The 24,350-nt window shown below is 47.7% G+C and overlaps 1 protein-coding gene across 1 annotated transcript in view; it reads right to left on the reverse strand.

The window, feature by feature from the left end:
• LOC112216266 (membrane-associated guanylate kinase, WW and PDZ domain-containing protein 3-like) overlaps window positions 1-24,350 on the reverse strand; it is a 294,029-nt gene that overhangs the window by 52,077 nt on the left and 217,602 nt on the right. Inside the window, exons 7-8 of the mRNA XM_042299572.1 lie at window positions 22,570-22,627; window positions 19,205-19,311 (exon numbers count right to left, since the gene is read on the reverse strand). Coding sequence (XP_042155506.1) covers window positions 19,205-19,311; window positions 22,570-22,627 — 165 coding nt within the window. The remainder of the gene's footprint in view (window positions 1-19,204; window positions 19,312-22,569; window positions 22,628-24,350) is intronic.

Consider the following 24,350-nt stretch of genomic DNA (forward strand, 5'->3'; position numbering starts at 1 on the left):
TCTCTCTCTTCTCTGTCTCTCTCATGACTCTCTCTCTCTCTTCTCTGTCTCTCTCATGACTCTTGCTCTCTCTTCTCTGTTGCTCTCATGACTCTCGGTCTCTCTCTCCTCTGTCTCTCTCATGACTCTCTCTCTTCTCTGTCTCTCTCATGACTCTCACTCTCTCTTCTCTGTCTCTCTCATGACTCTCTATCTCTCTTCTCTGTCTCTCTCATGACTCTCTCTTCTTCTCTGTCTCTCTCATGCTTATCTCTCTCTCTCTCTTCTCTGTTTTCTCTCTGACTCTCCTGGCTCTCTCTCTTCTCTGTCTCTCTCTATGACTCTCTCTCTCTCTTCTCTGTCTCTCTTGACTTCTAGCTCTCTCTTCTCTGTCTCTCTCATGACTCTCTCTCTCTCTTCTCTGTCTCTCTCATGATCTCACTCTCTCTTCTCTGTCTCTCTCATGACTCTCTCTCTTCTCTGTCTCTCTCATGACTCTCTCTCTCTCTCTGTCTCTCTCATGACTCTCTCTCTTCCTCTGTCTCTCTCTATGACTCTCTCTCTTCTCTGTCTCTTCTCTGTGTCTCTCATGCTTTCTCTCTCTCTGACTCCCTCTCTTCTCTGTCTCTCTCATAACTCTTGCTCTCTCTCTTCTCTGTCTCTCTCATGACTCTCTCTCTCTCTTCTCTGTTGCTCATGACTCTCCTCTCTCTCATGACTCTCGCTCTTCTCTGTCTCTCTCATGACTCTCACTCTTCTCTGTCTCTCTCATGACTCTCGCTCTTCTCTGTCTCTCTCATGACTCTCTCTCTCTCTTCTCTGTCTCTCTCATTCTCTGACTCTCTCTCTCTCTGCTCTCTCTTCTCTGTCTCTCTCTCTCATGACTCTCTCTCTCTCTTTTCTCTGTCTCTCTCTCTTCTCTGTCTCTGCTCTCTCTTCTCTGTCTCTCTCATGACTCTCTTCTCTCTCTCTCTCTTCTCTGTCTCTCTCATGACTCTCAACTCTCTCTCTCTCTCTCTAACTCTCATGCTCTCTCTCTTCTCTGTCTCTCTCATGACTCTCTCTCTCTCTTCTCTGTCTCTCTCATGACTCTCTCTCTCTCTCTTCTCTGTCTCTCTCATGACTCTCGCTCTCTCTCTTCTCTGTCTCTCTCATGACTCTCGGTCTCTCTTCTCTGTCTCTCTCATGACTCTCTCTCTCTCTTCTCTGTCTCTCTCATGACTCTCTCTCTCTCTTCTCTGTCTCTCTCATGACTCTCACTCTCTCTTCTCTGTCTCTCTCATGACTCTTGCTCTCTCTTCTCTGTCTCTCATGACTCTCGGTCTCTCTCTTCTCTGTGTCTCTCATGACTCTCACTCTCTCTCTCTTCTCTGTCTCTCTCATTGCCTCTCTCTCTCCTCTGTCTCTCATGACTCTCTCTCTTCTCTCTGTCTCTCTCATGACTCTCACTCTCTCTCCTCTGTCTCTCTCATAACTCTAGCTCTCTCTCATGACTCTCACTCTCTCTCCTCTGTCTCTCTCATAACTCTCTCTCTCTCTCTTCTCTCTTCTCTCTCACTCATGGCTCTCACTCTCTCTCCTCTGTCTCTCTCTCATGACTCTCACTCTCTCTGTCTGTCTCTCTCATGACTCTCTCTCCTTGCTCTCTTCTCTTCTCTCTCTCTCTTCTGTCTCTCTCATGACTCTCATCTCTCTTTCTGTCTCTCTCATGACTCTCTCTCTCTCTTCTCTGTCTCTCTCATGACTCGCTCTCTCTCTTCTCTGTCTCTCTGACTCTGACTCTCTTCTCTGTCTCTATCATGACTCTCCTCTTCTCTGTCTCTCTCATGACTCTCAATCTCTCTTCTCTGTCTCTCTCATGACTCTCTCTGTTCTCTCTCTCTCATACTTTCTCTCTCTCTTCTCTGTCTCTCTCATGACTCTCGTCTCTCTCTTCTCTGTCTCTGTCATGACTCTCCTCTCTCTTCTCTGTCTCTCTCATCTCTCTCTCTTCTCTGTCTCTCTCTGACTCTCTCTCTCTTCTCTGTGTCTCTCATGACTCTCTCTCTCTCTTCTCTGTAATGACTCTATCTCTCTCTCTCTCTATCATCTCTTATGACTCTAGCTCTCTCTCTCCTCTCTGTCTCTCTCTAGAAATCTCTCTCTCTCTCTTCTCTTCTCTCATGACTCTCAATCTTCTTCTTCTCTCTCATGACTCTCGCTCTTCTCTGGTCTCTCTCATGACTCACTCTCTCTCCTCTGTCTCTTATGTAAGCTCTCTGAGGTCTCTCTCATGACTCTCATCTCTCTTCTCTGTCTATCTCATGACTCTCAACAAAATCCTCAGTAAACTCTCATGACTCTCTCTCTTCTCTGTTTCATGACTCTCGCTATATCTTCTCTGTCTCTCTCATGACTCTCTCTCAAATCTCATGTCTCTCTCATGACTCTGCTCTCTCTCTTCTCTGTCTCTCTCTAAAGGACACAAGATAAAATCTTCTCTGTCTCTAAATCCTCTCTCTTCCTCTGTCTCTCTCATGACTCTCTCTCTCTCTTCTCTGTCTCTCTCATGACTCTCGCTCTCTCTCTCTGTCTCTCTCATGACTCTCACTCTCCTCTTCTCTGTCTCTCTCATGACTCTTCTTCTCTGTCTCTCTCATGACTCTCTCTCTCTTCTCTGTCTCTCTCATGACTCTCACTCTCTCTTCTCTGTCTCTCTCTCTATGACTCTCGCTCTTCTCTGTCTCTCTCATGATTTGTCTTCTCAAACTCTCACTCTTCTCTGTCTATCTCATGACTCTCGAAATTCTCCTCTGTCTATCTCATGACTCTCGCTCTTCTCTTCTCTGTCTCTCTCATGACTCTCTCTCTAGGAGTCTCTCTCATGACTCTCGCTCTCTCTCTCTGTCTCTCTCTTCTCTGTCTCTCTCATGACTCTTAGCTCTCTCTTCTCTTCTCTCATGACTCTCTCTGTCTCTCTTTTCTCTGTCTCTCATGACTCTTGCTCTCTCTTCTCTGTCTCTCTCATGACTCTCACTCTCTCTCTTCTCTGTCTCTTATGCTCTCTCTCTCTCTCTTCTCTGTCTCTCTCTGTCTCTCTCTCTCTTCTCAGGTCTCTCTCTTCTCTGCTCTCTCTGTCTCTCTTCTCTGTCCTCTGTCTCTCTCATAACTCTAGCAATCTCTATGTCTCTCTCTCTCTTCTTTTCTTCTCTGACTCTCTCTCTCTTCTCTGTCTCTCTCATGACTCTCTCTTCTCTTCTCTGTCTCTCTCTTGACTCTTTGCTCTTTCTTCTCTGTCTCTCTCATGACTCTCGGTCTCTCTCTTCTCTGTCGCTCTCATGACTCTCGGTCTCTCTCTTCTCTGTGTCTCTCATGCCTCTCTCTCCTCTGTCTCTCTCATGACTCTCTCTCTTCTCTGTCTCTCTCATGACTCTCAGAGCTCTCTCCTCTGTCTCTCTCTAACTCTAGCTCTCTCTCATGGACTCTCTCTCCTCTGTCTCTCTCATAACTCTCTCTCTGTCATGGCTCTCCTCTCTCTTCTCTGTCTCTCTCATGACTCTCCTCTCTCCTCTGTCTCTCTCTCCTTGACTCTCGCTCTTCTCTGTCTCTCTCATGACTCTCGCTCTCTCTTCTCTCTCTCTCTTCTGTCTCTCTCATGACTCTCATCTCTCTCTTCTCTGTCTCTCTCATGACTCTCGCTCTCTCTCTTCTCTGTCTCTCTCATGACTCGCTCTCTCTCTTCTCTGTCTCTCTCTCATGACTGTTCTCTCTCTTCTCTGTCTCTCTCATGACTCTCTCTCTCTTCTCTGTCTCTCTCTTCTCTGCTCTCTCATGACTCTCAATTTGGTTCTCTGTCTCTCTCATGACTTTCTTTCTCTTCTCTGTCTTCTCATGACTCTCGGACTCCTCTTCTCTGACTCTCACAACCATCTATCTTCTCTGTCTCTCATGACTCTTCTTTCTCTTTTTCTCCATGACTCTCACTATCTCTCTTCGCTGTCTCTCTCATGACTCTCTTTATGTCTCTCTTTGACTCTGTCTCTCTCTGACTTTCGCTCTCTCTCTTCTCTGTCTCTCTCTTCTCTGTCTCTCATGATCTCTCTCTCTTTCTCTGTCTCTCTCATGACTCTCACTTTCTCTTCTCTGTCTCTCTCATGACTTTCGCTCTTCTCTGTCTCTCTCTGACTTCTCTTCTCTTCTCTGTCTCTCTCATGGGTCATCTCTCTCTCTCTGGTCTCTCTCATGACTCTGCTCTCTCTCTTCTCTGTGACTGGACTCTTTCTCTGTCTCTCTCATGACTCTTATTTCTTCTCTGTCTTACATGACTTTCTCTCTCTTCTTCTCTGTCTCTCTCATGACTCTTGCTCTCTCTTCTCTGTCTCTGTCATACTCGTCTCTCTTCTCTCCTCATGCCTCTCTCTCCTCTGTGACATGAAGCTCTCTCTTCTCTGTATCTCTCATGACAAACTCTCTCTTCTCTGTTTCTCTCAGACATTCTGACTCTGTCTCTCCTCATGACTCTCTCTCTTCTCTGTCTCTCTCATGACTTTCTCTCTTCTCTGTCTCTCTCTCATGCCCTCTCTCTTCTCTGTCTCTCTCATGACTCTCTCTTCTCTGCTCTCTCAGACTCTCTCTCTTCTCTGTCTCTCTCATGCCTCTCTCTCCTCTGTCTCTCTCATGACTCTTTTCTTCTCTGTCTCTCTCATGACTCTCGCACTCTCTCTTCTCTGTCTCTCATGACTCTCGGTCTCTCTCTTCTCTGTCTCTCTCCCCCAACTCTCACTTTCTCTGTCTCTCTATAGCAGCACCCTCATGCTCAGATCTCTCTCCTCTCTGTTTCTCTTCTCTGTCTCTCTCAAACTCTCGCTCTCTCTTCTCATGACTCTCACTCTCTCTCCTCTGTCTTTGGCTCTTCTCATGACTCTCTTCTCTCTTCTCTGTCTCTCTCCATGACTCACTCTCTCTTCTCTGTCTCTCTCATGACTCTCTCTCTCTCTTCTCTGTCTCTCTCATGACTCTGTTCTCTCTCTGTCTCTCTGATCTTCTCTGTCTCTCTCATGACTCTTGCTCTCTTTCTCTGTTGCTCTCATGACTCTCATTGTCTTTCTCCTCTGTCTCTCTCATGACTCTCTCTCTTCTCTGTCTCTCTCTGTCTCTTCTCTCATAATCTCTCTTCTCTGTCTCTCTCATGAGGATCTCACTCTTCCTCATGACTCTCTCTTCTCTGTTCTCTCATGACTCTCGCTTTTCTCTGTCTCTTATGACTCTCGCTCTCTCTTCTCTGTCTCTCTCTTCTCTCTGTCTGTCTCTTCACTCTCTCTCTCTCCTGACTCTCTCTCTCACTCTCTCTCTCTCTCATGACTCTCACTTCTCTCTTCTCTGTCTCTCTCATGACTCTCACTCTCTCCTCTGTTATATATAAAAATAAGTATGTCTCTTCAAGACTTTTCTATCTTCTCTGTCTCTCTCATGGAATTTGTCTCTCTGTCTGACTCTCATCTTTCTCTGTCTTTCATTGGACTCCATCTCTCTTCTCTGTCTCTCTCAGGACTCTCTCTCTTCTTCTCTGTCTCTCTCAGGGTTCTTCTCTTCTTGTCCTGACTCTCGCTCTTCTTCTGTCTCTCTCAGGTGACTCTCACTCTCTCTTCTCTGTCCAGTGGGTTCTCTTAGTCTTCTCTAGTTGATTCTCTCTTCTCTGATCTCTCTCTTCTCTGTCTCTGATCTTGTATATGTCTTTTGCTCTTTATTCTTTGTTATAGAGCTCAAATGACTCTGATCTCTCTTCTCTGTCTCTCTCATGCCTCTCTCTCTCCTCTGTCTCTCTCATGACTCTCTTCTTCTCTGTCTCTCTCATGACTCTCGCTCTCTTGTTCTTTGTTTCAGTGTTTCTCTTCTCTTCTCTGACTCTCTCTCAGACTCTCCTTCTCTTCTCTTCTCTGACTCTCTCTCTCTCTTCTCTGTCATGACTCTCTCTCTCTCATCTGAGTCTCTTTCTGACATGCTGTCTCTCTCTTCTCTGTCTCTCTCCTCTAGTGCTCTTTCTTCTCTGTCTCTCTCTCAGTGATCTCTCCTCTCTCTTTCTCTGTTTCTCTCATGACTCTTGCTCTCCTCCTGTCTCTCTCATGTCTTTCTTCTCTGTCTGCTCTCATGACTCTTCTCTTCTCTCTGTCGCTCTCATGACTCTCGGTCTTTTGCATCTCTTCTCAAACTCATGCCTCTCTCTCCTCTGTTCTCTCAATCTCTCTCTTCTCTGTCTCTCTCATGACTCTCACTCTCTCTCTCTGTCTCTCTCATAACTCTCTCTCTTCTCTGATCTCATGAAGCTGAGACTCTGGTCTCTCTCATATCTAGCTGTTAAGACTCTCACTTCTCTTCTCTGTCTCTCTCAGTTTACACCTTCACTCTTCTCTCTCTCTCATGACTCTCTCTTCTCTTCTCTGTCTCTCTCATGACTCTCTCTCTCTCTCTTCACTGTCTCTCTCATGACTCTCACTCTTCTCTTCTTTTCTCTCTCTTGGCTATGACTTCTCAAACTGCATTCTCTTCCATCTCTCTCTCTCTCTTAATGTCTCTCTCATGACTCTCCTCTTGGCTTTGATGCCTCATGATTCTCTGTCTTGCTCTGTCTCTAAGTAGACTGTGATCTTTCTGTCTCTGTGACTCTCTTTCTCTTCTCTGTCGCTCTCATGACTCTCGGTCTCTCTCTTCTCTGTCTCTCTCATGTCTCTCTCTCTCTCTCTTCTCTGTCTCTCTCATGACTCTCTCTTTCTCTTCTCTGTCTCTCTCATGACTCCTCCTCTCTCTCCTCTGTCTCTCTTACTCTGTCTCTCTCATGACTCTCTCTTATCTCTTCTCTAGTTCTCTCATGTCTCTCTCTCTCTCTTCTCTGTCTCTCTCATGACTCTCTCTTTCTCTCTTCTGTCTCTCTCATGACTCTCTCTTTCTCTTCTCTGTCTCTCTCATGACTCTCGCTCTCTCTCTTCTCTGTCTCTCTCATGACTCTCTCTCTCTCTTCTCTGTCTCTCTCATGACTCTCTTCTCTCTCTTCTCTGTCTCTCTCATGACTCTCTCTCTCTCTTCTCTGTCTCTCTGTCTCTCTCATGACTCTCGCTCTCTCTCTTCTCTGTCTCTCTCATGACTCTCTCTTTCTCTTCTCTGTCTCTCTCACAAAAAATGACTCTCTCTCTCTCTTCTCTGTCTCTCTCATGACTCTCTCTCTCTCTTCTCTGTCTCTCTCTGACTCTCTCTCTTCTCTGTCTCTCTCATGACTCTCTCTCTCTCTCTGTCTCTCTCATGACTCTCGCTCTCTCTCTTCTCTGTCTCTCTCATGACTCTCTCTCTCTTCTCTGTCTCTCTCATGACTCTCTCTTTCTCTTCTCTGTCTCTCTCATGACTTTCGCTCTCTCTCTTCTCTGTCTCTTCTCTCTCTCTTCTCTGTCTCTCTCATGACTCTCTCTCTCTCTTCTCTGTCTCTCTCATGACTCTCGCTCTCTCTCTTCTCTGTCTCTCTCATGACTCTCTCTCTCTTCTCTGTCTCTCTCATGACTCTCTCTTTCTCTTCTCTGTCTCTCTCATGACTTTCACTCTCTCTCTTCTCTGTCTCTCTCATGACTCTCGTTCTCTCTCTTCTCTGTCTCTGTCATGACTCTCGCTCTCTCTTCTCTGTGTCTCTCATGCCTCTCTCTCCTCTGTCTCTCTCATGACTCTCTCTCTTCTCTGTCTCTCTCATGACTCTCGCTCTCTCTCTTCTCTGTTTCTCTCATGCCTCTCTCTTCTCTGTCTCTCTCATGACTCTCTCTCTCTTCTCTGTCTCTCTCATGACTCTCTCTCTCTGTCTCTCTCATGACTCTGTCTCTCTCATGACTCTCTCTCTTCTCTGTCTCTGCCTCTCTCTCCTGTCTCTCTCATGACTCTCTCTCTTCTCTGTCTCTCTCATGACTCTCGCTCTCTCTCTTCTCTGTCTCTCATGACTCTCGCTCTCTCTCTTCTCTGTCTCTCTCATGACTCTCTCTTTCTCTTCTCTGTCTCTCTCATGACTCTCGCTCTCTCTCTTCTCTGTCTCTCTCATGACTCTCTCTTTCTCTTCTCTGTCTCTCTCATGACTCTCGCTCTCTCTCTTCTCTGTCTCTCTCATGACTCTCTCTCTCTCTTCTCTCATCTCTAGCTCTCATGACTCTCTGTCTCTCTCTCTCTCTCTCTTCTCTGTCTCTCTCATGACTCTCTCTCTTCTTCTCTGTCTCTCTCATGACTCTCAATCTCTCTTCTCTGTCTCTCTCATGACTCTCTCTCTCTCTCTGTTGCTCTCTGACTCTCGTCTCTCTCCTCTGTCTCTCTCATGACTCTCTCTTCTCTGTCTCTCTCATGACTCTCACTCTCTCTTTCTCTGTCTCTCTCATGACTCTCATCTCTCTTCTCTGTCTCTCTCTCATGACTCTCGCTTTTCTCTGTCTCTCTCATGACTCTCGCTCTCTCTTCTCTGTCTCTTCTCTGACTCTCTGACTCTCTCTCTCTTCACTGTCTCTCTCATGACTCTCTCTCTTCTTCTCTGTCTCTCTCATGACTCTCGCTCTCTCTCTTCTCTGTCTCTCATGACTCTCGCTCTCTCTCTTCTCTGTCTCTCTCATGACTCTCTCTCTCTCCTCTGTCTCTCTCATGACTCTCTCTCTCTCTGTCTCTCTCATGACTCTCACTCTCTCTTCTCTGTCTCTCTCATGACTCTCACTCTCTCTTTCTCTGTCTCTCTCATGACTCTCACTCTTCTCTGTCTATCTCATGACTCTCGCTCTTCTCTGTCTCTCTCATGACTCTCGCTCTTCTCTGTCTCTCTCATGACTCTCACTCTCTCTTCTCTGTCTCTCTCATGACTCTCACTCTTCTCTGTCTCTCTCATGACTCTCGCTCTCTCTCTTCTCTGTCTCTCTCTTCTCTGTCTCTCTCATGACTCTTGCTCTCTCTTCTCTGTCTCTCTCATGACTCTCTCTCTCTCTCTCTCTTCTCTGTCGCTCTTATGACTCTCGCTCTCTCTCTTCTCTGTGTCTCTCATGCCTCTCTCTCCTCTGTCTCTCTCATGACTCTCTCTCTTCTCTGTCTCTCTCATGACTCTCGCTCTCTCTCTTCTCTGTGTCTCTCATGACTTTCTCTCCTCTGTCTCTCTCATGACTCTCTCTCTTCTCACTCTCTCTCATGACTCTCACTCTCTCTTCTCTGTCTCTCTCATGACTCTCTCTCTCTCTTCTCTGTCTCTCTCATGACTCTCTCTCTCTCTTCTCTGTCTCTCTCATGACTCTCTCTCTCTCTTCTCTGTCTCTCTCATGACTCTTGCTCTCTCTTCTCTGTCTCTCTCATGACTCTCTCTCTCTCTCTCTTCTCTGTTGCTCTCATGACTCTTGCTCTCTCTTCTCTGTCTCTCTCATGACTCTCTCTCTCTCTCTTCTCTGTTGCTCTCATGACTCTCGGTCTCTCTCTTCTCTGTCGCTCTCATGACTCTCGGTCTCTCTCTTCTCTGTGTCTCTCATGCCTCTCTCTCCTCTGTCTCTCTCATGACTCTCTCTCTTCTCTGTCTCTCTCATGACTCTCACTCTCTCTCCTCTGTCTCTCTCATAACTCTAGCTCTCTCTCATGACTCTCACTCTCTCTCCTCTGTCTCTCTCATAACTCTAGCTCTCTCTCATGACTCTCACTCTCTCTTCTCTGTCTCTCTCATGACTCTCACTCTCTCTCCTCTGTCTCTCTCTCTCATGACTCTCGCTCTTCTCTGTCTCTCATGCTCTTCTCTGTCTCTCTCATGACTCTCGCTCTCTCTTCTGTCTCTCTCATGACTCTCTCTCTCTCTCTCTGTCTCTCTCATGACTCTCTCTCTCTCTCTCTGTCTCTCTCATGACTCTCTCTCTCTTCTCTGTCTCTCTCATGACTCTCGCTCTCTCTCTTCTCTGTCTCTCTCATGACTCTCTCTCTCTTCTCTGTCTCTCTCTTCTCTGTCTCTCTCATGACTCTCTCTCTCTCTCTTCTCTGTCTCTCTCATGACTCTCTCTTTCTCTTCTCTGTCTCTCTCATGACTCTCGCTCTCTCTTCTCTGTCTCTCTCATGACTCTCTCTCTCTCTCTTCTCTGTCTCTCTCATGACTCTCTCTTTCTCTTCTCTGTCTCTCTCATGACTCTCGCACTCTCTCTTCTCTGTCTCTCTCATGACTCTCTCTCTCTCTCTTCTCTGTCTCTCTCATGACTCTCTCTCTCTCTTCTCTGTCTCTCTCATGACTCTCTCTCTCTCTCTTCTCTGTCTCTCTCATGACTCTCTCTCTTCTCTGTCTCTCTCATGACTCTCGCTCTCTCTCTTCTCTGTCTCTCTCATGACTCTCTCTTTCTCTTCTCTGTCTCTCTCATGACTTTCGCTCTCTCTCTTCTCTGTCTCTCTCATGACTCTCGTTCTCTCTCTTCTCTGTCTCTGTCTGACTCTCGCTCTCTCTTCTCGGTTTCTCTCATGACTCTCTCTCTTCTCTGTCTCTCTCATGACTCTCTCTCTTCTCTGTCTCTCTCTGACTCTCTCTCTTCTCTGTCTCTCTCATGACTCTCTCTCTCCTCTGTCTCTCTCATGACTCTCTCTCTTCTCTGTCTCTCTCATGCCTCTCTCTCCTCTGTCTCTCTCATGACTCTCTCTCTTCTCTCTCTCTCATGACTCTCGCTCTCTCTCTTCTCTGTCTCTCATGACTCTCGCTCTCTCTCTTCTCTGTTTCTCTCATGACTCTCTCTCTCTCTTCTCTGTCTCTCTCTCATGACTCTCGCTCTCTCTCTTCTCTGTCTCTCTCATGACTCTCGCTCTCTCTCTTCTCTGTCTCTCTCATGACTCTCTCTTTCTCTTCTCTGTCTCTCTCATGACTCTCGCTCTCTCTCTTCTCTGTCTCTCTCATGACTCTCGCTCTCTCTCTTTTCTGTCTCTCTCTCTCTCTCTTCTCGGTCTCTCTCATGACTCTCGCTCTCTCTCTTCTCTGTCTCTCATGACTCTCGCTCTCTCTCTTCTCTGTTTCTCTCATGACTCTCTCTCTCTCTTCTCTGTCTCTCTCATGACTCTCGCTCTTCTCTTCTCTGTCTCTCTCATGACTCTCGCTCTCTCTCTTCTCTGTCTCTCTCATGACTCTCTCTCTCTCTCTTCTCTGTCTCTCTCATGACTCTCGCTCTCTCTTCTCTGTCTCTCTCATGACTCTCTCTCTCTCTCTCTTCTCTGTCTCTCTCATGACTCTCGCTCTCTCTCTTCTCTGTCTCTCTCATGACTCTCTCTCTCTTCTCTGTCTCTCTCATGACTCTCGCTCTCTCTCTTCTCTGTCTCTCTCATGACTCTCTCTTTCTCTTCTCTGTCTCTCTCATGACTCTCACTCTCTCTTCTCTGTCTCTCTCTCTCTCTCTCTCTTTCTCTGTCTCTCTCATGACTCTCGCTCTCTCTCTTCTCTGTCTCTCTCATGACTCTCTCTTTCTCTTCTCTGTCTCTCTCATGACTCTCAATCTCTCTTCTCTGTCTCTCTCATGACTCTCTCTCTCTCTGTCTCTCTCTGACTCTCTCTTCTCTCTCTCTCATGACTCTCTCTTCTCTCTTCTCTGTCTCTCTCATGACTCTCTCTCTCTTCTCTGTCTCTCTCATGACTCTCTCTCTCTTCTCTGTCTCTCTCATGACTCTCGCTCTCTCTCTCTGTCTCTGACTTTCTCTCCTCTGACTCTCTCTCTCTCTTCTCTGTCTCTCTCATGACTCTCTCTCTTCTCTGTCTCTCATGACTCTCGCTCTCTCTCTTCTCTGTCTCTCTCATGACTCTCTCTCTCTCTCTTCTCTGTCTCTCTCATGACTCTCGCTCTCTCTCTTCTCTGTCTCTCTCATGACTCTCTCTTTCTCTTCTCTGTCTCTCTCATGACTCTCGCTCTTCTCTGTCTCTCTCATGACTCTCGCTCTCTCTCTTCTCTGTCTCTCTCATGACTCTTGCTCTCTCTTCTCTGTCTCTCTCATGACTCTCTCTCTCTCTCTCTTCTCTGTCTCTCTCATGACTCTTGCTCTCTCTTCTCTGTCTCTCTCATGACTCTCTCTCTCTCTTCTCTGTCGCTCTTATGACTCTCGCTCTCTCTCTTCTCTGTGTCTCTCATGCCTCTCTCTCCTCTGTCTCTCTCATGACTCTCTCTCTTCTCTGTCTCTCTCATGACTCTCACTCTCTCTCTCTTCTCTGTCTCTCTCATAACTCTAGCTCTCTCTCATGACTCTCACTCTCTCTTCTCTGTCTCTCTCATGACTCTCTCTCTCTCTTCTCTGTCTCTCTCTCATGACTCTCTCTCTCTCTTCTCTGTCTCTCTCATGACTCTCTCTCTCTCTTCTCTGTCTCTCTCATGACTCTTGCTCTCTCTTCTCTGTCTCTCTCATGACTCTCTCTCTCTCTCTTCTCTGTTTCTCTCATGACTCTTGCTCTCTCTTCTCTGTCTCTCTCATGACTCTCTCTCTCTCTCTTCTCTGTCTCTCTCATGACTCTCGGTCTCTCTCTTCTCTGTCTCTCTCATGACTCTCTCTCTCTCTTCTCTGTGTCTCTCATGCCTCTCTCTCCTCTGTCTCTCTCATGACTCTCTCTCTTCTCTGTCTCTCTCATGACTCTCACTCTCTCTCCTCTGTCTCTCTCATAACTCTAGCTCTCTCTCATGACTCTCACTCTCTCTCCTCTGTCTCTCTCATAACTCTAGCTCTCTCTCATGACTCTCACTCTCTCTTCTCTGTCTCTCTCATGACTCTCACTCTCTCTCCTCTGTCTCTCTCTCTCATGACTCTCGCTCTTCTCTGTCTCTCTCATGACTCTCGCTCTCTCTTCTCTGTCTCTCTCATGACTCTCTCTCTCTCTCTTCACTGTCTCTCTCATGACTCTCACTCTCTCTCTTCTCTGTCTCTCTCATGACTCTCGCTCTCTCTCTTCTCTGTCTCTCTCATGACTCGCTCTCTCTCTTCTCTGTCTCTCTCATGACTCTCGCTCTCTCTCTTCTCTGTCTCTCTCATGACTCTCTCTCTCTTCTCTGTCTCTCTCTTCTCTGTCTCTCTCATGACTCTCTCTCTCTCTCTTCTCTGTCTCTCTCATGACTCTCTCTTTCTCTTCTCTGTCTCTCTCTCTTCTCTGTCTCTCTCATGACTCTCTCTCTCTCTCTTCTCTGTCTCTCTCATGACTCTCTCTCTCTCTTCTGTCTCTCTCATGACTCTCTTTCTCTCTTCTCTGTCTCTCTCATGACTCTCTCTCTCTCTCTCTCTCTCTCATGACTCTCTCTCTCTCTCTCTTCTCTGTTTCTCTCATGACTCTCTCTCTCTCTTCTCTGTCTCTCTCATGACTCTCTCTGACTCTCTCTTCTCTGTCTCTCTCATGACTCTCTCTCTCTCTCTTCTCTGTCTCTCTCATGACTCTCTCTCTCTCTCTCTCTGTCTCTCTCTGACTCTCTCTCTCTCTCTGTCTCTCTCATGACTCTCTCTCTCTCTTCTCTGTCTCTCTCATGACTCTCTTTCTCTCTTCTCTGTCTCTCTCTATGACTCTCTCTCTCTCTCTTCTCTGTCTCTCTCATGACTCTCTCTCTCTCTCTTCTCTCTCTCTTTCTCTGTCTCTCTCATGACTCTCACTCTCTCTTCTCTGTCTCTCTCATGACTCTCTCTTCTCTCTCTGTCTTCTCTGTCTCTCTCTCTCTCTGACTCTCTCTCTCTCTCTTCTCTGTCTCTCTCATGACTCTCTCTCTCTCTTCTCTGTCTCTCTCATGACTCTCTCTCTCTTCTCTGTCTCTCATGACTCTCTCTCTCTCTCTCTCATCTCTCTGTCTCTCTCATGACTCTCTCTCTCTGACTCTCTCTCTCTGTCTCTCTCATGACTCTCTCTCTTCTCTGTCTCTCTCATGACTCTCTCTCTCTCTCTCTGTCTCTCTCATGACTCTCTCTCTCTCTGTCTCTGTCATGACTCTCTCTCTTCTCTGTCTCTCTCATGACTCTCTCTCTCTCTTCTCTGTCTCTCTCATGACTCTCTCTCTCTCTCTGTCTCTCTCTCTCATGACTCTCGCTCTCTCTTCTCTGTCTCTCTCATGACTCTCTCTCTCTCTTCTCTGTTTCTCTCATGACTCTCTCTCTCTTCTCTGTCTCTCTCTCGCTCTCTCTTTCTGTCTCTCATGATACTCTCTCTCCTCTTCTCTCTCTCATCTCTGTCTCTCTCATGACTCTCTCTCTCTCTGTCTCTCTCATGACTCTCTCTCTCCTCTGTCTCTCTCATGACTCTCTCTCTCTCTCTTCTCTGTCTCTCTCTGACTCTCTCTCTCTCTTCTCTGTCTCTCTCATGACTCTCTCTTTCTCTTCTCTGTCTCTCTCATGACTCTCTCTCTCTCTCTTCTCTGTCTCTCTCATGACTCTCGTTCTCTCTCTTCTCTGTCTCTCTCATGACTCTCGCTCTCTCTTCTTGTTTCTCTGTCTCTCTCATGACTCTCTCATGACTCTCTCTCTTCTCTGTCTCTCTCATGACTCTCGCTCTCTCTGTCTCTTCTCTGTCTCTCTCATGTCTCTCTCTGACTCTCTCTTCTCTGTCTCTCTCATGACTCTCTCTTCTCTTCTCTGTCTCTCTCATGACTCTCGCTCTCTCTTCTTCTCTCTCTCTCTCTCATGACTCTGCTCTCTCTCTTCTCTGTCTCTCTCATGACTCTCTCTCTCTTTCTCTGTCTCTCTCATGACTCTCTCTCTTCTCTCTGTCTCTCTCATGACTCTCGCTCTTCTCTTCTCTGTCTCTCTCATGACTCTCTCTGACTCTCTGTCTCTCTCATGACTCTCGCTCTCTCTCTTCTCTGTCTCTCTCATGACTCTCGCTCTCTCTTCTCTGTCTCTCTCATGACTCTCTCTCTTCTCGGTCTCTCTCTCTCTTCTCTGTCTCTCTCTGACTCTCGCTCTCTCTCTTCTCTGTCTCTCTCATGACTCTCTCTCTCTCTCTGTCTCTGTCTCTCTCTCTCTTCTCTGTCTCTCTCATGACTCTCGCTCTCTCTCTTCTCTGTCTCTCTCATGACTCTCTCTCTCTTTCTCTGTCTCTCTCATGACTCTCTCTCTCTTTCTCTGTCTCTCTCATGACTCTCTCTCTCTTCTCTGTCTCTCTCATGACTCTCTCTCTCTCTTCTCTGTCTCTCTCATGACTCTCTCTCTCTGTCTCTCTCTGACTCTCTCTCTCTCTCATGACTCTCTCTTCTCTTCTCTGTCTCTCTCATGACTCTCACTCTCTCTTCTCTGTCTCTCTCATGACTCTCTCTCTCTTCTCTGTCTCTCTCATGACTCTCTCTCTCTCTCTTCTCTGTCTCTCTCATGACTCTCTCTTTCTCTTCTCTGTCTCTCTCATGACTCTCGCTCTCTCTCTTCTCTGTCTCTCTCATGACTCTCTCTCTCTTCTCTGTCTCTCTCATGACTCTCTCTCTCTTCTCTGTCTCTCTCATGACTCTCTCTCTCTCTCTCTCTGTCTCTCTCATGACTCTCTCTCTCTTCTCTGTCTCTCTCATGACTCTCTCTCTTCTCTGTCTCTCTCATGACTCTCTCTCTCTCTGTCTCTCTCATGACTCTCTCTCTCTGTCTCTCTCTCTCTCTCTTTTATGTCTCTCTCATGACTCTCGCTCTCTCTTCTCTGTCTCTCTGACTCTCGCTCTCTCTCTTCTCTTCTCTCTCTCTCTCACTCTGTCTCTCTCATGACTCTCTCTCTCTCTTCTCTGTCTCTCTCATGACTCTCTCTCTCTTCTCTGTCTCTCTCATGACTCTCGCTCTCTCTCTTCTCTGTCTTCTCATGACTCTCTCTCATGACTCTCGCTCTCTCTCTTCTCTGTCTCTCCTCATGACTCTCTCTTTCTCTTCTCTGTCTCTCTCATGACTCTCGCTCTCTGTCTCTCTCATGACTCTCTCTCTCTCTTCTCTGTCTCTCTCATGACTCTCTCTTTCTCTTCTCTGTCTCTCTCATGACTCTCGCTCTCTCTCTTCTCTGTCTCTCTCATGACTCTCTCTCTCTTCTCTGTCTCATGACTCTCTCTCTTCTCTGTCTCTCTCATGACTCTCGCTCTCTCTCTTCTTCTCTGTCTCTCTCATGACTCTCTCTCTCTCTCTTCTCTGTCTCTCTCATGACTCTCTCTCTCTTCTCTGTCTCTCTCATGACTCTCTCTCTTCTTCTCTGTCTCTCTCATGACTCTCTCTCTCTCTCTTCTCTGTCTCTCTCTCATGACTCTCTCTTTCTCTTCTCTGTCTCTCTCATGACTCTCTTTCTCTCTCTGTCTCTCTCATGACTCTCTCTCTCTTCTCTGTCTCTCTGTCTCTCTCATGACTCTCTCATGACTCTCTCTCTTCTCTGTCTCTCTCATGACTCTCTCTCTCTCTTCTCTGTCTCTCTCATGACTCTCTCTCTCTCTCTTCTCTGTCTCTCTCATGACTCTCTCTCTCTCTTCTCTGTCTCTCTCATGACTCTCTCTTTCTCTTCTCTGTCTCTCTCATGACTCTCTCTTTCTCTTCTCTGTCTCTCTCATGACTCTCGCTCTCTCTCTTCTCTGTCTCTCTCATGACTCTCTCTTTCTCTTCTCTGTCTCTCTCATGACTTTCGCTCTCTCTCTTCTCTGTCTCTCTCATGACTCTCGTTCTCTCTCTTCTCTGTCTCTGTCATGACTCTCGCTCTCTCTTCTCTGTTTCTCTCATGACTCTCTCTCTTCTCTGTCTCTCTCATGACTCTCTCTCTTCTCTGTCTCTCTCATGACTCTCTCTCTTCTCTGTCTCTCTCATGACTCTCTCTCTCCTCTGTCTCTCTCATGACTCTCTCTCTTCTCTGTCTCTCTCATGCCTCTCTCTCCTCTGTCTCTCTCATGACTCTCTCTCTTCTCTGTCTCTCTCATGACTCTCGCTCTCTCTCTTCTCTGTCTCTCATGACTCTTGCTCTCTCTCTTCTCTGTTTCTCTCATGACTCTCTCTCTCTCTTCTCTGTCTCTCTCATGACTCGCTCTCTCTCTTCTCTGTCTCTCTCATGACTCTCGCTCTCTCTCTTCTCTGTCTCTCTCATGACTCTCTCTTTCTCTTCTCTGTCTCTCTCATGACTCTCGCTCTCTCTCTTCTCTGTCTCTCTCATGACTCTCGCTCTCTCTCTTTTCTGTCTCTCTCATGACTCTCTCTCTTCTCGGTCTCTCTCATGACTCTCGCTCTCTCTCTTCTCTGTCTCTCATGACTCTCGCTCTCTCTCTTCTCTGTTTCTCTCATGACTCTCTCTCTCTCTTCTCTGTCTCTCTCATGACTCTCGCTCTCTCTCTTCTCTGTCTCTCTCATGACTCCCGCTCTCTCTCTTCTCTGTCTCTCTCATGACTCTCGCTCTCTCTCTTCTCTGTCTCTCTCATGACTCTCGCTCTCTCTCTTCTCTGTCTCTCTCATGACTCTCTCTCTCTCTTCTCTGTCTCTCTCATGACTCTCGCTCTCTCTCTTCTCTGTCTCTCTCATGACTCGCTCTCTCTCTTCTCTGTCTCTCTCATGACTCTCGCTCTCTCTCTTCTCTGTCTCTCTCATGACTCTCTCTTTCTCTTCTCTGTCTCTCTCATGACTCTCACTCTCTCTTCTCTGTCTCTCTCATGACTCTCTCTCTCTTCTCTGTCTCTCTCATGACTCTCGCTCTCTCTCTTCTCTGTCTCTCTCATGACTCTCTCTTTCTCTTCTCTGTCTCTCTCATGACTCTCACTCTCTCTTCTCTGTCTCTCTCATGACTCTCTCTCTCTTCTCTGTCTCTCTCATGACTCTCTCTCTCTTCTCTGTCTCTCTCATGACTCTCTCTCTCTCTCTCTTCTCTGTCTCTCTCATGACTCTCTCTCTCTTCTCTGTCTCTCTCATGACTCTCTCTCTCTTCTCTGTCTCTCTCATGACTCTCGCTCTCTCTCTTCTCTGTGTCTCTCATGACTTTCTCTCCTCTGTCTCTCTCATGACTCTCTCTCTTTTATGTCTCTCTCATGACTCTCGCTCTCTCTTCTCTGTCTCTCATGACTCTCGCTCTCTCTCTTCTCTGTCTCTCTCTCTCTCTTCTCTGTCTCTCTCATGACTCTCGCTCTCTCTCTTCTCTGTCTCTCTCATGACTCTCTCTTTCTCTTCTCTGTCTCTCTCATGACTCTCGCTCTCTCTCTTCTCTGTCTCTCTCATGACTCTCTCTCTCTCTTCTCTGTCTCTCTCATGACTCTCGCTCTCTCTCATGACTCTCTCTCTCTTCTCTGTCTCTCTCATGACTCTCGCTCTCTCTCTTCTCTGTCTCTCTCATGACTCTCTCTCTCTCTTCTCTGTCTCTCTCATGACTCTCTCTTTCCCTTCTCTGTCTCTCTCATGACTCTCGCTCTCTCTCTTCTCTGTCTCTCTCATGACTCTCTCTCTCTTCTCTGTCTCATGACTCTCCCTTTCTCTTCTCTGTCTCTCTCATGACTCTCGCTCTCTCTCTTCTCTGTCTCTCTCATGACTCTCTCTCTTCTCTATCTCATGACTCTCTCTTTCTCTTCTGTCTCATGACTCGCTCTCTCTCTTCTCTGTCTCTCTCATGACTCTCTCTCCTCTCTGTCTCTCTCATGACTCTCTCTCCTCTCTGTCTCTCTCATGACTCTCTCTCTCTCTATCTCATGACTCTCTGTTTTTCTTCTGTCTCATGACTCGCTCTTCCTCTTCTCTGTCTCATGACTCGCTCTTTCTCTCGCTCACTTCGTCTCATGACTCTCTTGCTCTTTGCATCTCTCCCTCGGCAGTGTGAAGTGTTTGAAGCGATGAGTGACAGGGACAGACAAAAGCTTTTTGTGCAAGCGAGCTGTGACCAAAACGAGTGCCTTCTCCACTTCACAACATACTTGTCAAAATCCATTTGAAGTAAAGTGGTTACTATCCATTAGTACCATTTTAATACCATTGTTATGATGGCCACTTGGTACTGCCCTCACTGACTGCAACTGATTATCTTTAGACAGTAGACACTACAACGACAAGTGGTCCAAGTGGCATGTCGTGTATTTGGCATCTACACTGACATCATCTCTAAGCTAAGGGGATCTGATTAGGAACAATTCTGACATTCTGGCTTTAGGCTCTGTTCCAATAGACACTAGCATACAGAATGCATGCCCAATTAAACACCCATTCATTTAATATGTCCAATCAATTAAACACACTGCTTCATAAGTGGTATACTAGTTAGTGACCATGACAATGATCAGTTTTCAATTGAATCTATGGTGACCGTGGGCTGGCAGAGAGGTATTACCTGAGGATGTGTTAACCCCCTGCAGGCCAGGGGAGGGGGTGTCCAGGCTCAGCTTCCTCTTGGCTTCCAGGACTGGGTTCTCAAACTGGGTCTTCTGATTGATATGGCTACAGCACAGAGACAAGGGACAAGACAGAACACTCACTGGAGAGATCAGTATACAGCACAGAGACAATGGACAAGACAGAACACTCACTGGAGAGATCAGTATACAGCACAGAGACAAGGGACAAGACAGAACACTCACTGGAGAGATCAGTATACAGCACAGAGACAAGGGACAAGACAGAACACTCACTGGAGAGATCAGTGTACAGCACAGAGACAAGGGACAAGACAGAACACTCACTGGAGAGATCAGTATACAGCACAGAGACAAGGGACAAGACAGAACACTCACTGGAGAGATCAGTATACAGCACAGAGACAAGGACAAGACAGAACACTCACTGGAGAGATCAGTATACAGCACAGAGACAAGAGACAAGACAGAACACACACTGGAGAGATCAGTGTACAGCACAGAGACAAGGGACAAGACAGAACACTCACTGGAGAGATCAGTATACAGCACAGAGACAAGGGACAAGACAGAACACTCACTGGAGAGATCAGTATACAGCACAGAGACAAGAGACAAGACAGAACACTCACTGGAGAGATCAGTATACAGCACAGAGACAAGGGACAAGACAGAACACTCACTGGAGAGATCAGTATACAGCACAGAGACAAGAGACAAGACAGAACACTCACTGGAGAGATCAGTATACAGCACAGAGACAAGGGACAAGACAGAACACTCACTGGAGAGATCAGTATACAGCACAGAGACAAGGGACAAGACAGAACACTCACTGGAGAGATCAGTATACAGCACAGAGACAAGAGACAAGACAGAACACTCACTGGAGAGATCAGTATACAGCACAGAGACAAGGGACAAGACAGAACACTCACTGGAGAGATCAGTATACAGCACAGAGACAAGGGACAAGACAGAACACTCACTGGAGAGATCAGTATACAGCACAGAGACAAGACAGAACACTCACTGGAGAGATCAGTGTACAGCACAGAGACAAGGGACAAGACAGAACACTCACTGGAGAGATCAGTGTACAGCACAGAGACAAGACAGAACACTCACTGGAGAGATCAGTGTACAGCACAGAGACAAGGGACAAGACAGAACACACACTGGAGAGATCAGTATACAGCACAGAGACAAGACAGAACACACACTGGAGAGATCAGTATACAGCACAGAGACAAGGGACAAGACAGAACACACACTGGAGAGATCAGTGTACAGCACAGAGACAAGGGACAAGACAGAACACTCACTGGAGAGATCAGTATACAGCACAGAGACAAGACAGAACACAGAGACAGAGACAGAGACAGAACACACTCACTGGAGAGATCAGTATACAGCACAGAGACAAGGGACAAGACAGAACACTCACTGGAGAGATCAGTATACAGCACAGAGACAAGGGACAAGACAGAACACTCACTGGAGAGATCAGTATACAGCACAGAGACAAGAGACAAGACAGAACACTCACTGGAGAGATCAGTATACAGCACAGAGACAAGGGACAAGACAGAACACTCACTGGAGAGATCAGTATACAGCACAGAGACAAGGGACAAGACAGAACACTCACTGGAGAGATCAGTATACAGCACAGAGACAAGGGACAAGACAGAACACTCACTGGAGAGATCAGTATACAGCACAGAGACAAGGGACAAGACAGAACACTCACTGGAGAGATCAGTATACAGCACAGAGACAAGGGACAAGACAGAACACTCACTGGAGAGATCAGTATACAGCACAGAGACAAGGGACAAGACAGAACACTCACTGGAGAGATCAGTATACAGCACAGAGACAAGGGACAAGACAGAACACTCACTGGAGAGATCAGTATACAGCACACATGCACAGAGTGCTACTCTACATACTGTTTAAAAACCAAAGAAATACAACCTCAAGCAGGGACTAATACACACTTCATAAATCTTAGTGAAGGTGAAACCAACCAAAAGAGAGTGATGCTTACATGTTTTCACAGCCTTATTTCAATGTTTTCCTCCTCCTCCTATGACACACAGTTATCTGGATCTCTTCATTTGGCAGCAACACAAAAGCCAAGTAATCTCTCATCTCTCTGGAGCCGCTTTCTTCAATGGTTTGTGTCGTGACCAAAACTCAAAACAGTTTCACAGTACCCTTACACATTACAGTCTAGTGACATCCCAGAGCACTATCCAGTCATTGCAAACCTCTGGTACCAAGCTTATATTACATCACAGTGATCCTATTCAAATCAGCGACACACCAACACAGCACTTTCTCATCTGTAAACGACAAAGAAAATGACACTGCAGTACTGTTGACACGTATAACCACTGACCTAAGATCAGTGGAATAACCATATACCCAAGATATATATCCTGCCCACAACGGCCACATCTGATTGGCCTAGGATCAGTAAAGCAGTCTGTGTGCCTCCTGTTCCCTGTAGCTGTAGCGCTGTAGATTCCCAGGCCAGCCCTTTGTGAGATGAGCCCCCAGGTTGAATGTAAAGCAAGGAAAGCAGCTGATCTGCATAATGCGCCTGTGCTTTAACAGTTGTAGCTCAGCCCCAGTCGTTGGAAGGGATGCCACTCCTGCTCTGCTCGTTGAATCACATGCATGCGGAGTGTGTGTATGTGTGACAGTGTGTGTGCTGTGTGTGCCAATTGCGAGCGTGTGTGTGTGTGTTCCCCCTGATAAATCAAAAATGAAGACTTCAGCAGAGCGGAGAAAAATACGCTCCCTGTCGACAGCACCTCAACACAAAATATTTTCCCACAGTCCTATACGTGTGTTAAGTTGTATGTGTGCCAGTGTGTGGATGTGTGTTTCGAAGAAAAGTACTGTTTGTGCTCTTGTTGGGCATGAGTCATGCTGAGAGTTATCCTCACTATCCAATCAAGGAACAGAAGCACTCCTCCGTGACTGAGTGTTCTCAGTCCTCTATGTTCTTCTGATTGCCATGACTCCTTCTCTACTTTGGTTAGAACATAATGACCCATTGTGTTTTACTGTATTCATTCAAAACAAAAAGACAGAATTCTCCTTCCTGCTACTCCCATGGGAATCCATGCTGGGTGAACTGTGTGCATTTCTCAGTGAGGCGAGGCAGTGACAGAATCACAAGCGCAGGTCTGCCTGTCCAGCATCTCGTAATGACTTCAACAGAAATCCCAGCTCATCCCATCTCATGAAACAAACACTTGTTATTATCAAATAATAACCATGCCACTACTTCCTGTATCACCACAACTATCAGGAGAGGTGTACGTACTCCACGTAGTAGATTCCATACTGCGGGTCCTCAATCTTTTCCCAGCCATACGGAAGTTCTGCAGGCAAGAGACAGACAGAAGCAGATGCAAATCATTGTGCTGCTACAGCTCTGGAGCAACTGGTACATCATCTACACACACAATGAGACACAAAGATGTAAAGGGAAGGGGGAGAAAGAGACAGAGTGGGGAGAGGGGGAGACAGAGAGGGGAGAGGGGGAGAGGGAGAGACAGAGAGGGAGAGGGGGAGAGGGAGAGACAGAGAGGGGAGAGACAGAGAGGGAGAGACAGAGAGGGAAGAGACAGAGAGGGAGAGACAGAGAGGGAGAGGGGGAAAGGGAGAGACAGAGAGGGAGAGACAGAGAGGGGAGAGGGGGAAAGGGAGAGACAGAGGGGAGAGGGGGAGAGGGAGAGACAGAGAGGGAGAGACAGAGAGGGAGAGACAGAGAGGGAAGAGACAGAGAGGGAGAGACAGAGAGGGAGAGGGGGAAAGGGAGAGACAGAGAGGGAGAGACAGAGAGGGAGAGGGGGAGACAGAGAGGGAGAGACAGAGAGGGGAGAGACAGAGGGGAGAGACAGAGGGGAGAGGGGAGACAGAGAGGGAGAGACAGAGAGGGGAGAGGGGAGACAGAGAGGGGAGAGACAGAGAGGGGAGAGGGAGAGACAGAGAGGGGAGAGGGGGAGACAGAGAGGGAGAGAGAGAGAGGGAGAGACAGAGAGGGGAGAGGGAGAGACAGAGATGGGAGAGGGGGAGAGGGAGAGACAGAAAGGGGAGAGGGGGAGAGGGAGAGACAAAGAGGGGAGAGGGAGAGACAGAGAGGGGAAAGGGGGAGAGGGAGAGACAGAGAGGGGAAAGGGGGAGAGGGAGAGACAGAGAGGGGAAAGGGGGAGAGGGAGAGACAGAGAGGGAGAGGGGGAGAGGGAGAGACAGAGAGGGAGAGACAGAGAGGGGAGAGACAGAGAGGGAGAGACAGAGAGGGGAGAGGGGGAGACAGAGAGGGAGAGACAGAGAGGGGAGAGGGGGAGAGGGAGAGACAGAGAGGGGAGAGGGGGAGACAGAGAGGGAGAGACAGAGAGGGAGAGACAGAGAGGGGAGAGACAGAGGGAGAGACAGAGAGGGGAGAGGGGGAGACAGAGAGGGAGAGACAGAGAGGGGAGAGGGGAGACAGAGAGGGGAGAGACAGAGAGGGAGAGACAGAGAGGGGAGAGGGAGAGACAGAGAGGGGAGAGGGGGAGACAGAGAGGGAGAGAGAGAGAGGGAGAGACAGAGAGGGGAGAGGGAGAGACAGAGAGGGAGAGACAGAGAGGGGAGAGGGGGAGAGGGAGAGACAGAGAGGGGAGAGGGGGAGAGGGAGAGACAAAGAGGGGAGGGGGAGAGGGAGAGACAGAGAGGGGAAAGGGAGAGACAGAGAGGGAGAGACAGAGAGGGAGAGACAGAGAGGGGAGAGGGGGAGACAGAGAAGGAGAGAGAGAGAGGGGAGAGGGAGAGACAGAGAGGGGAGAGGGAGAGACAGAGAGGGGAGAGGGGGAGAGGGAGAGACAGAGAGGGAGAGACAGAGAGGGAGAGACAGAGAGGGGAGAGGGGGAGAGGGAGAGACAGAGAGGGGAAGAGGGAGAGACAAAGAGGGGAGAGGGGGAGAGGGAGAGGGAGAGAGGGGAAAGGGGGAGAGGGAGAGACAGAGAGGGAAAGGGGAGAGGGAGAGACAGAGAGGGGAAAGGGGGAGAGGGAGAGACAGAGAGGGGGAGGGGAGAGACAAGGAGGGGAGAGACAGAGAGGGAG

The sequence above is a fragment of the Oncorhynchus tshawytscha genome, linkage group LG16, assembly GCF_018296145.1.
Source record: "Oncorhynchus tshawytscha isolate Ot180627B linkage group LG16, Otsh_v2.0, whole genome shotgun sequence".
Classification (NCBI taxonomy): domain Eukaryota; kingdom Metazoa; phylum Chordata; class Actinopteri; order Salmoniformes; family Salmonidae; genus Oncorhynchus; species Oncorhynchus tshawytscha.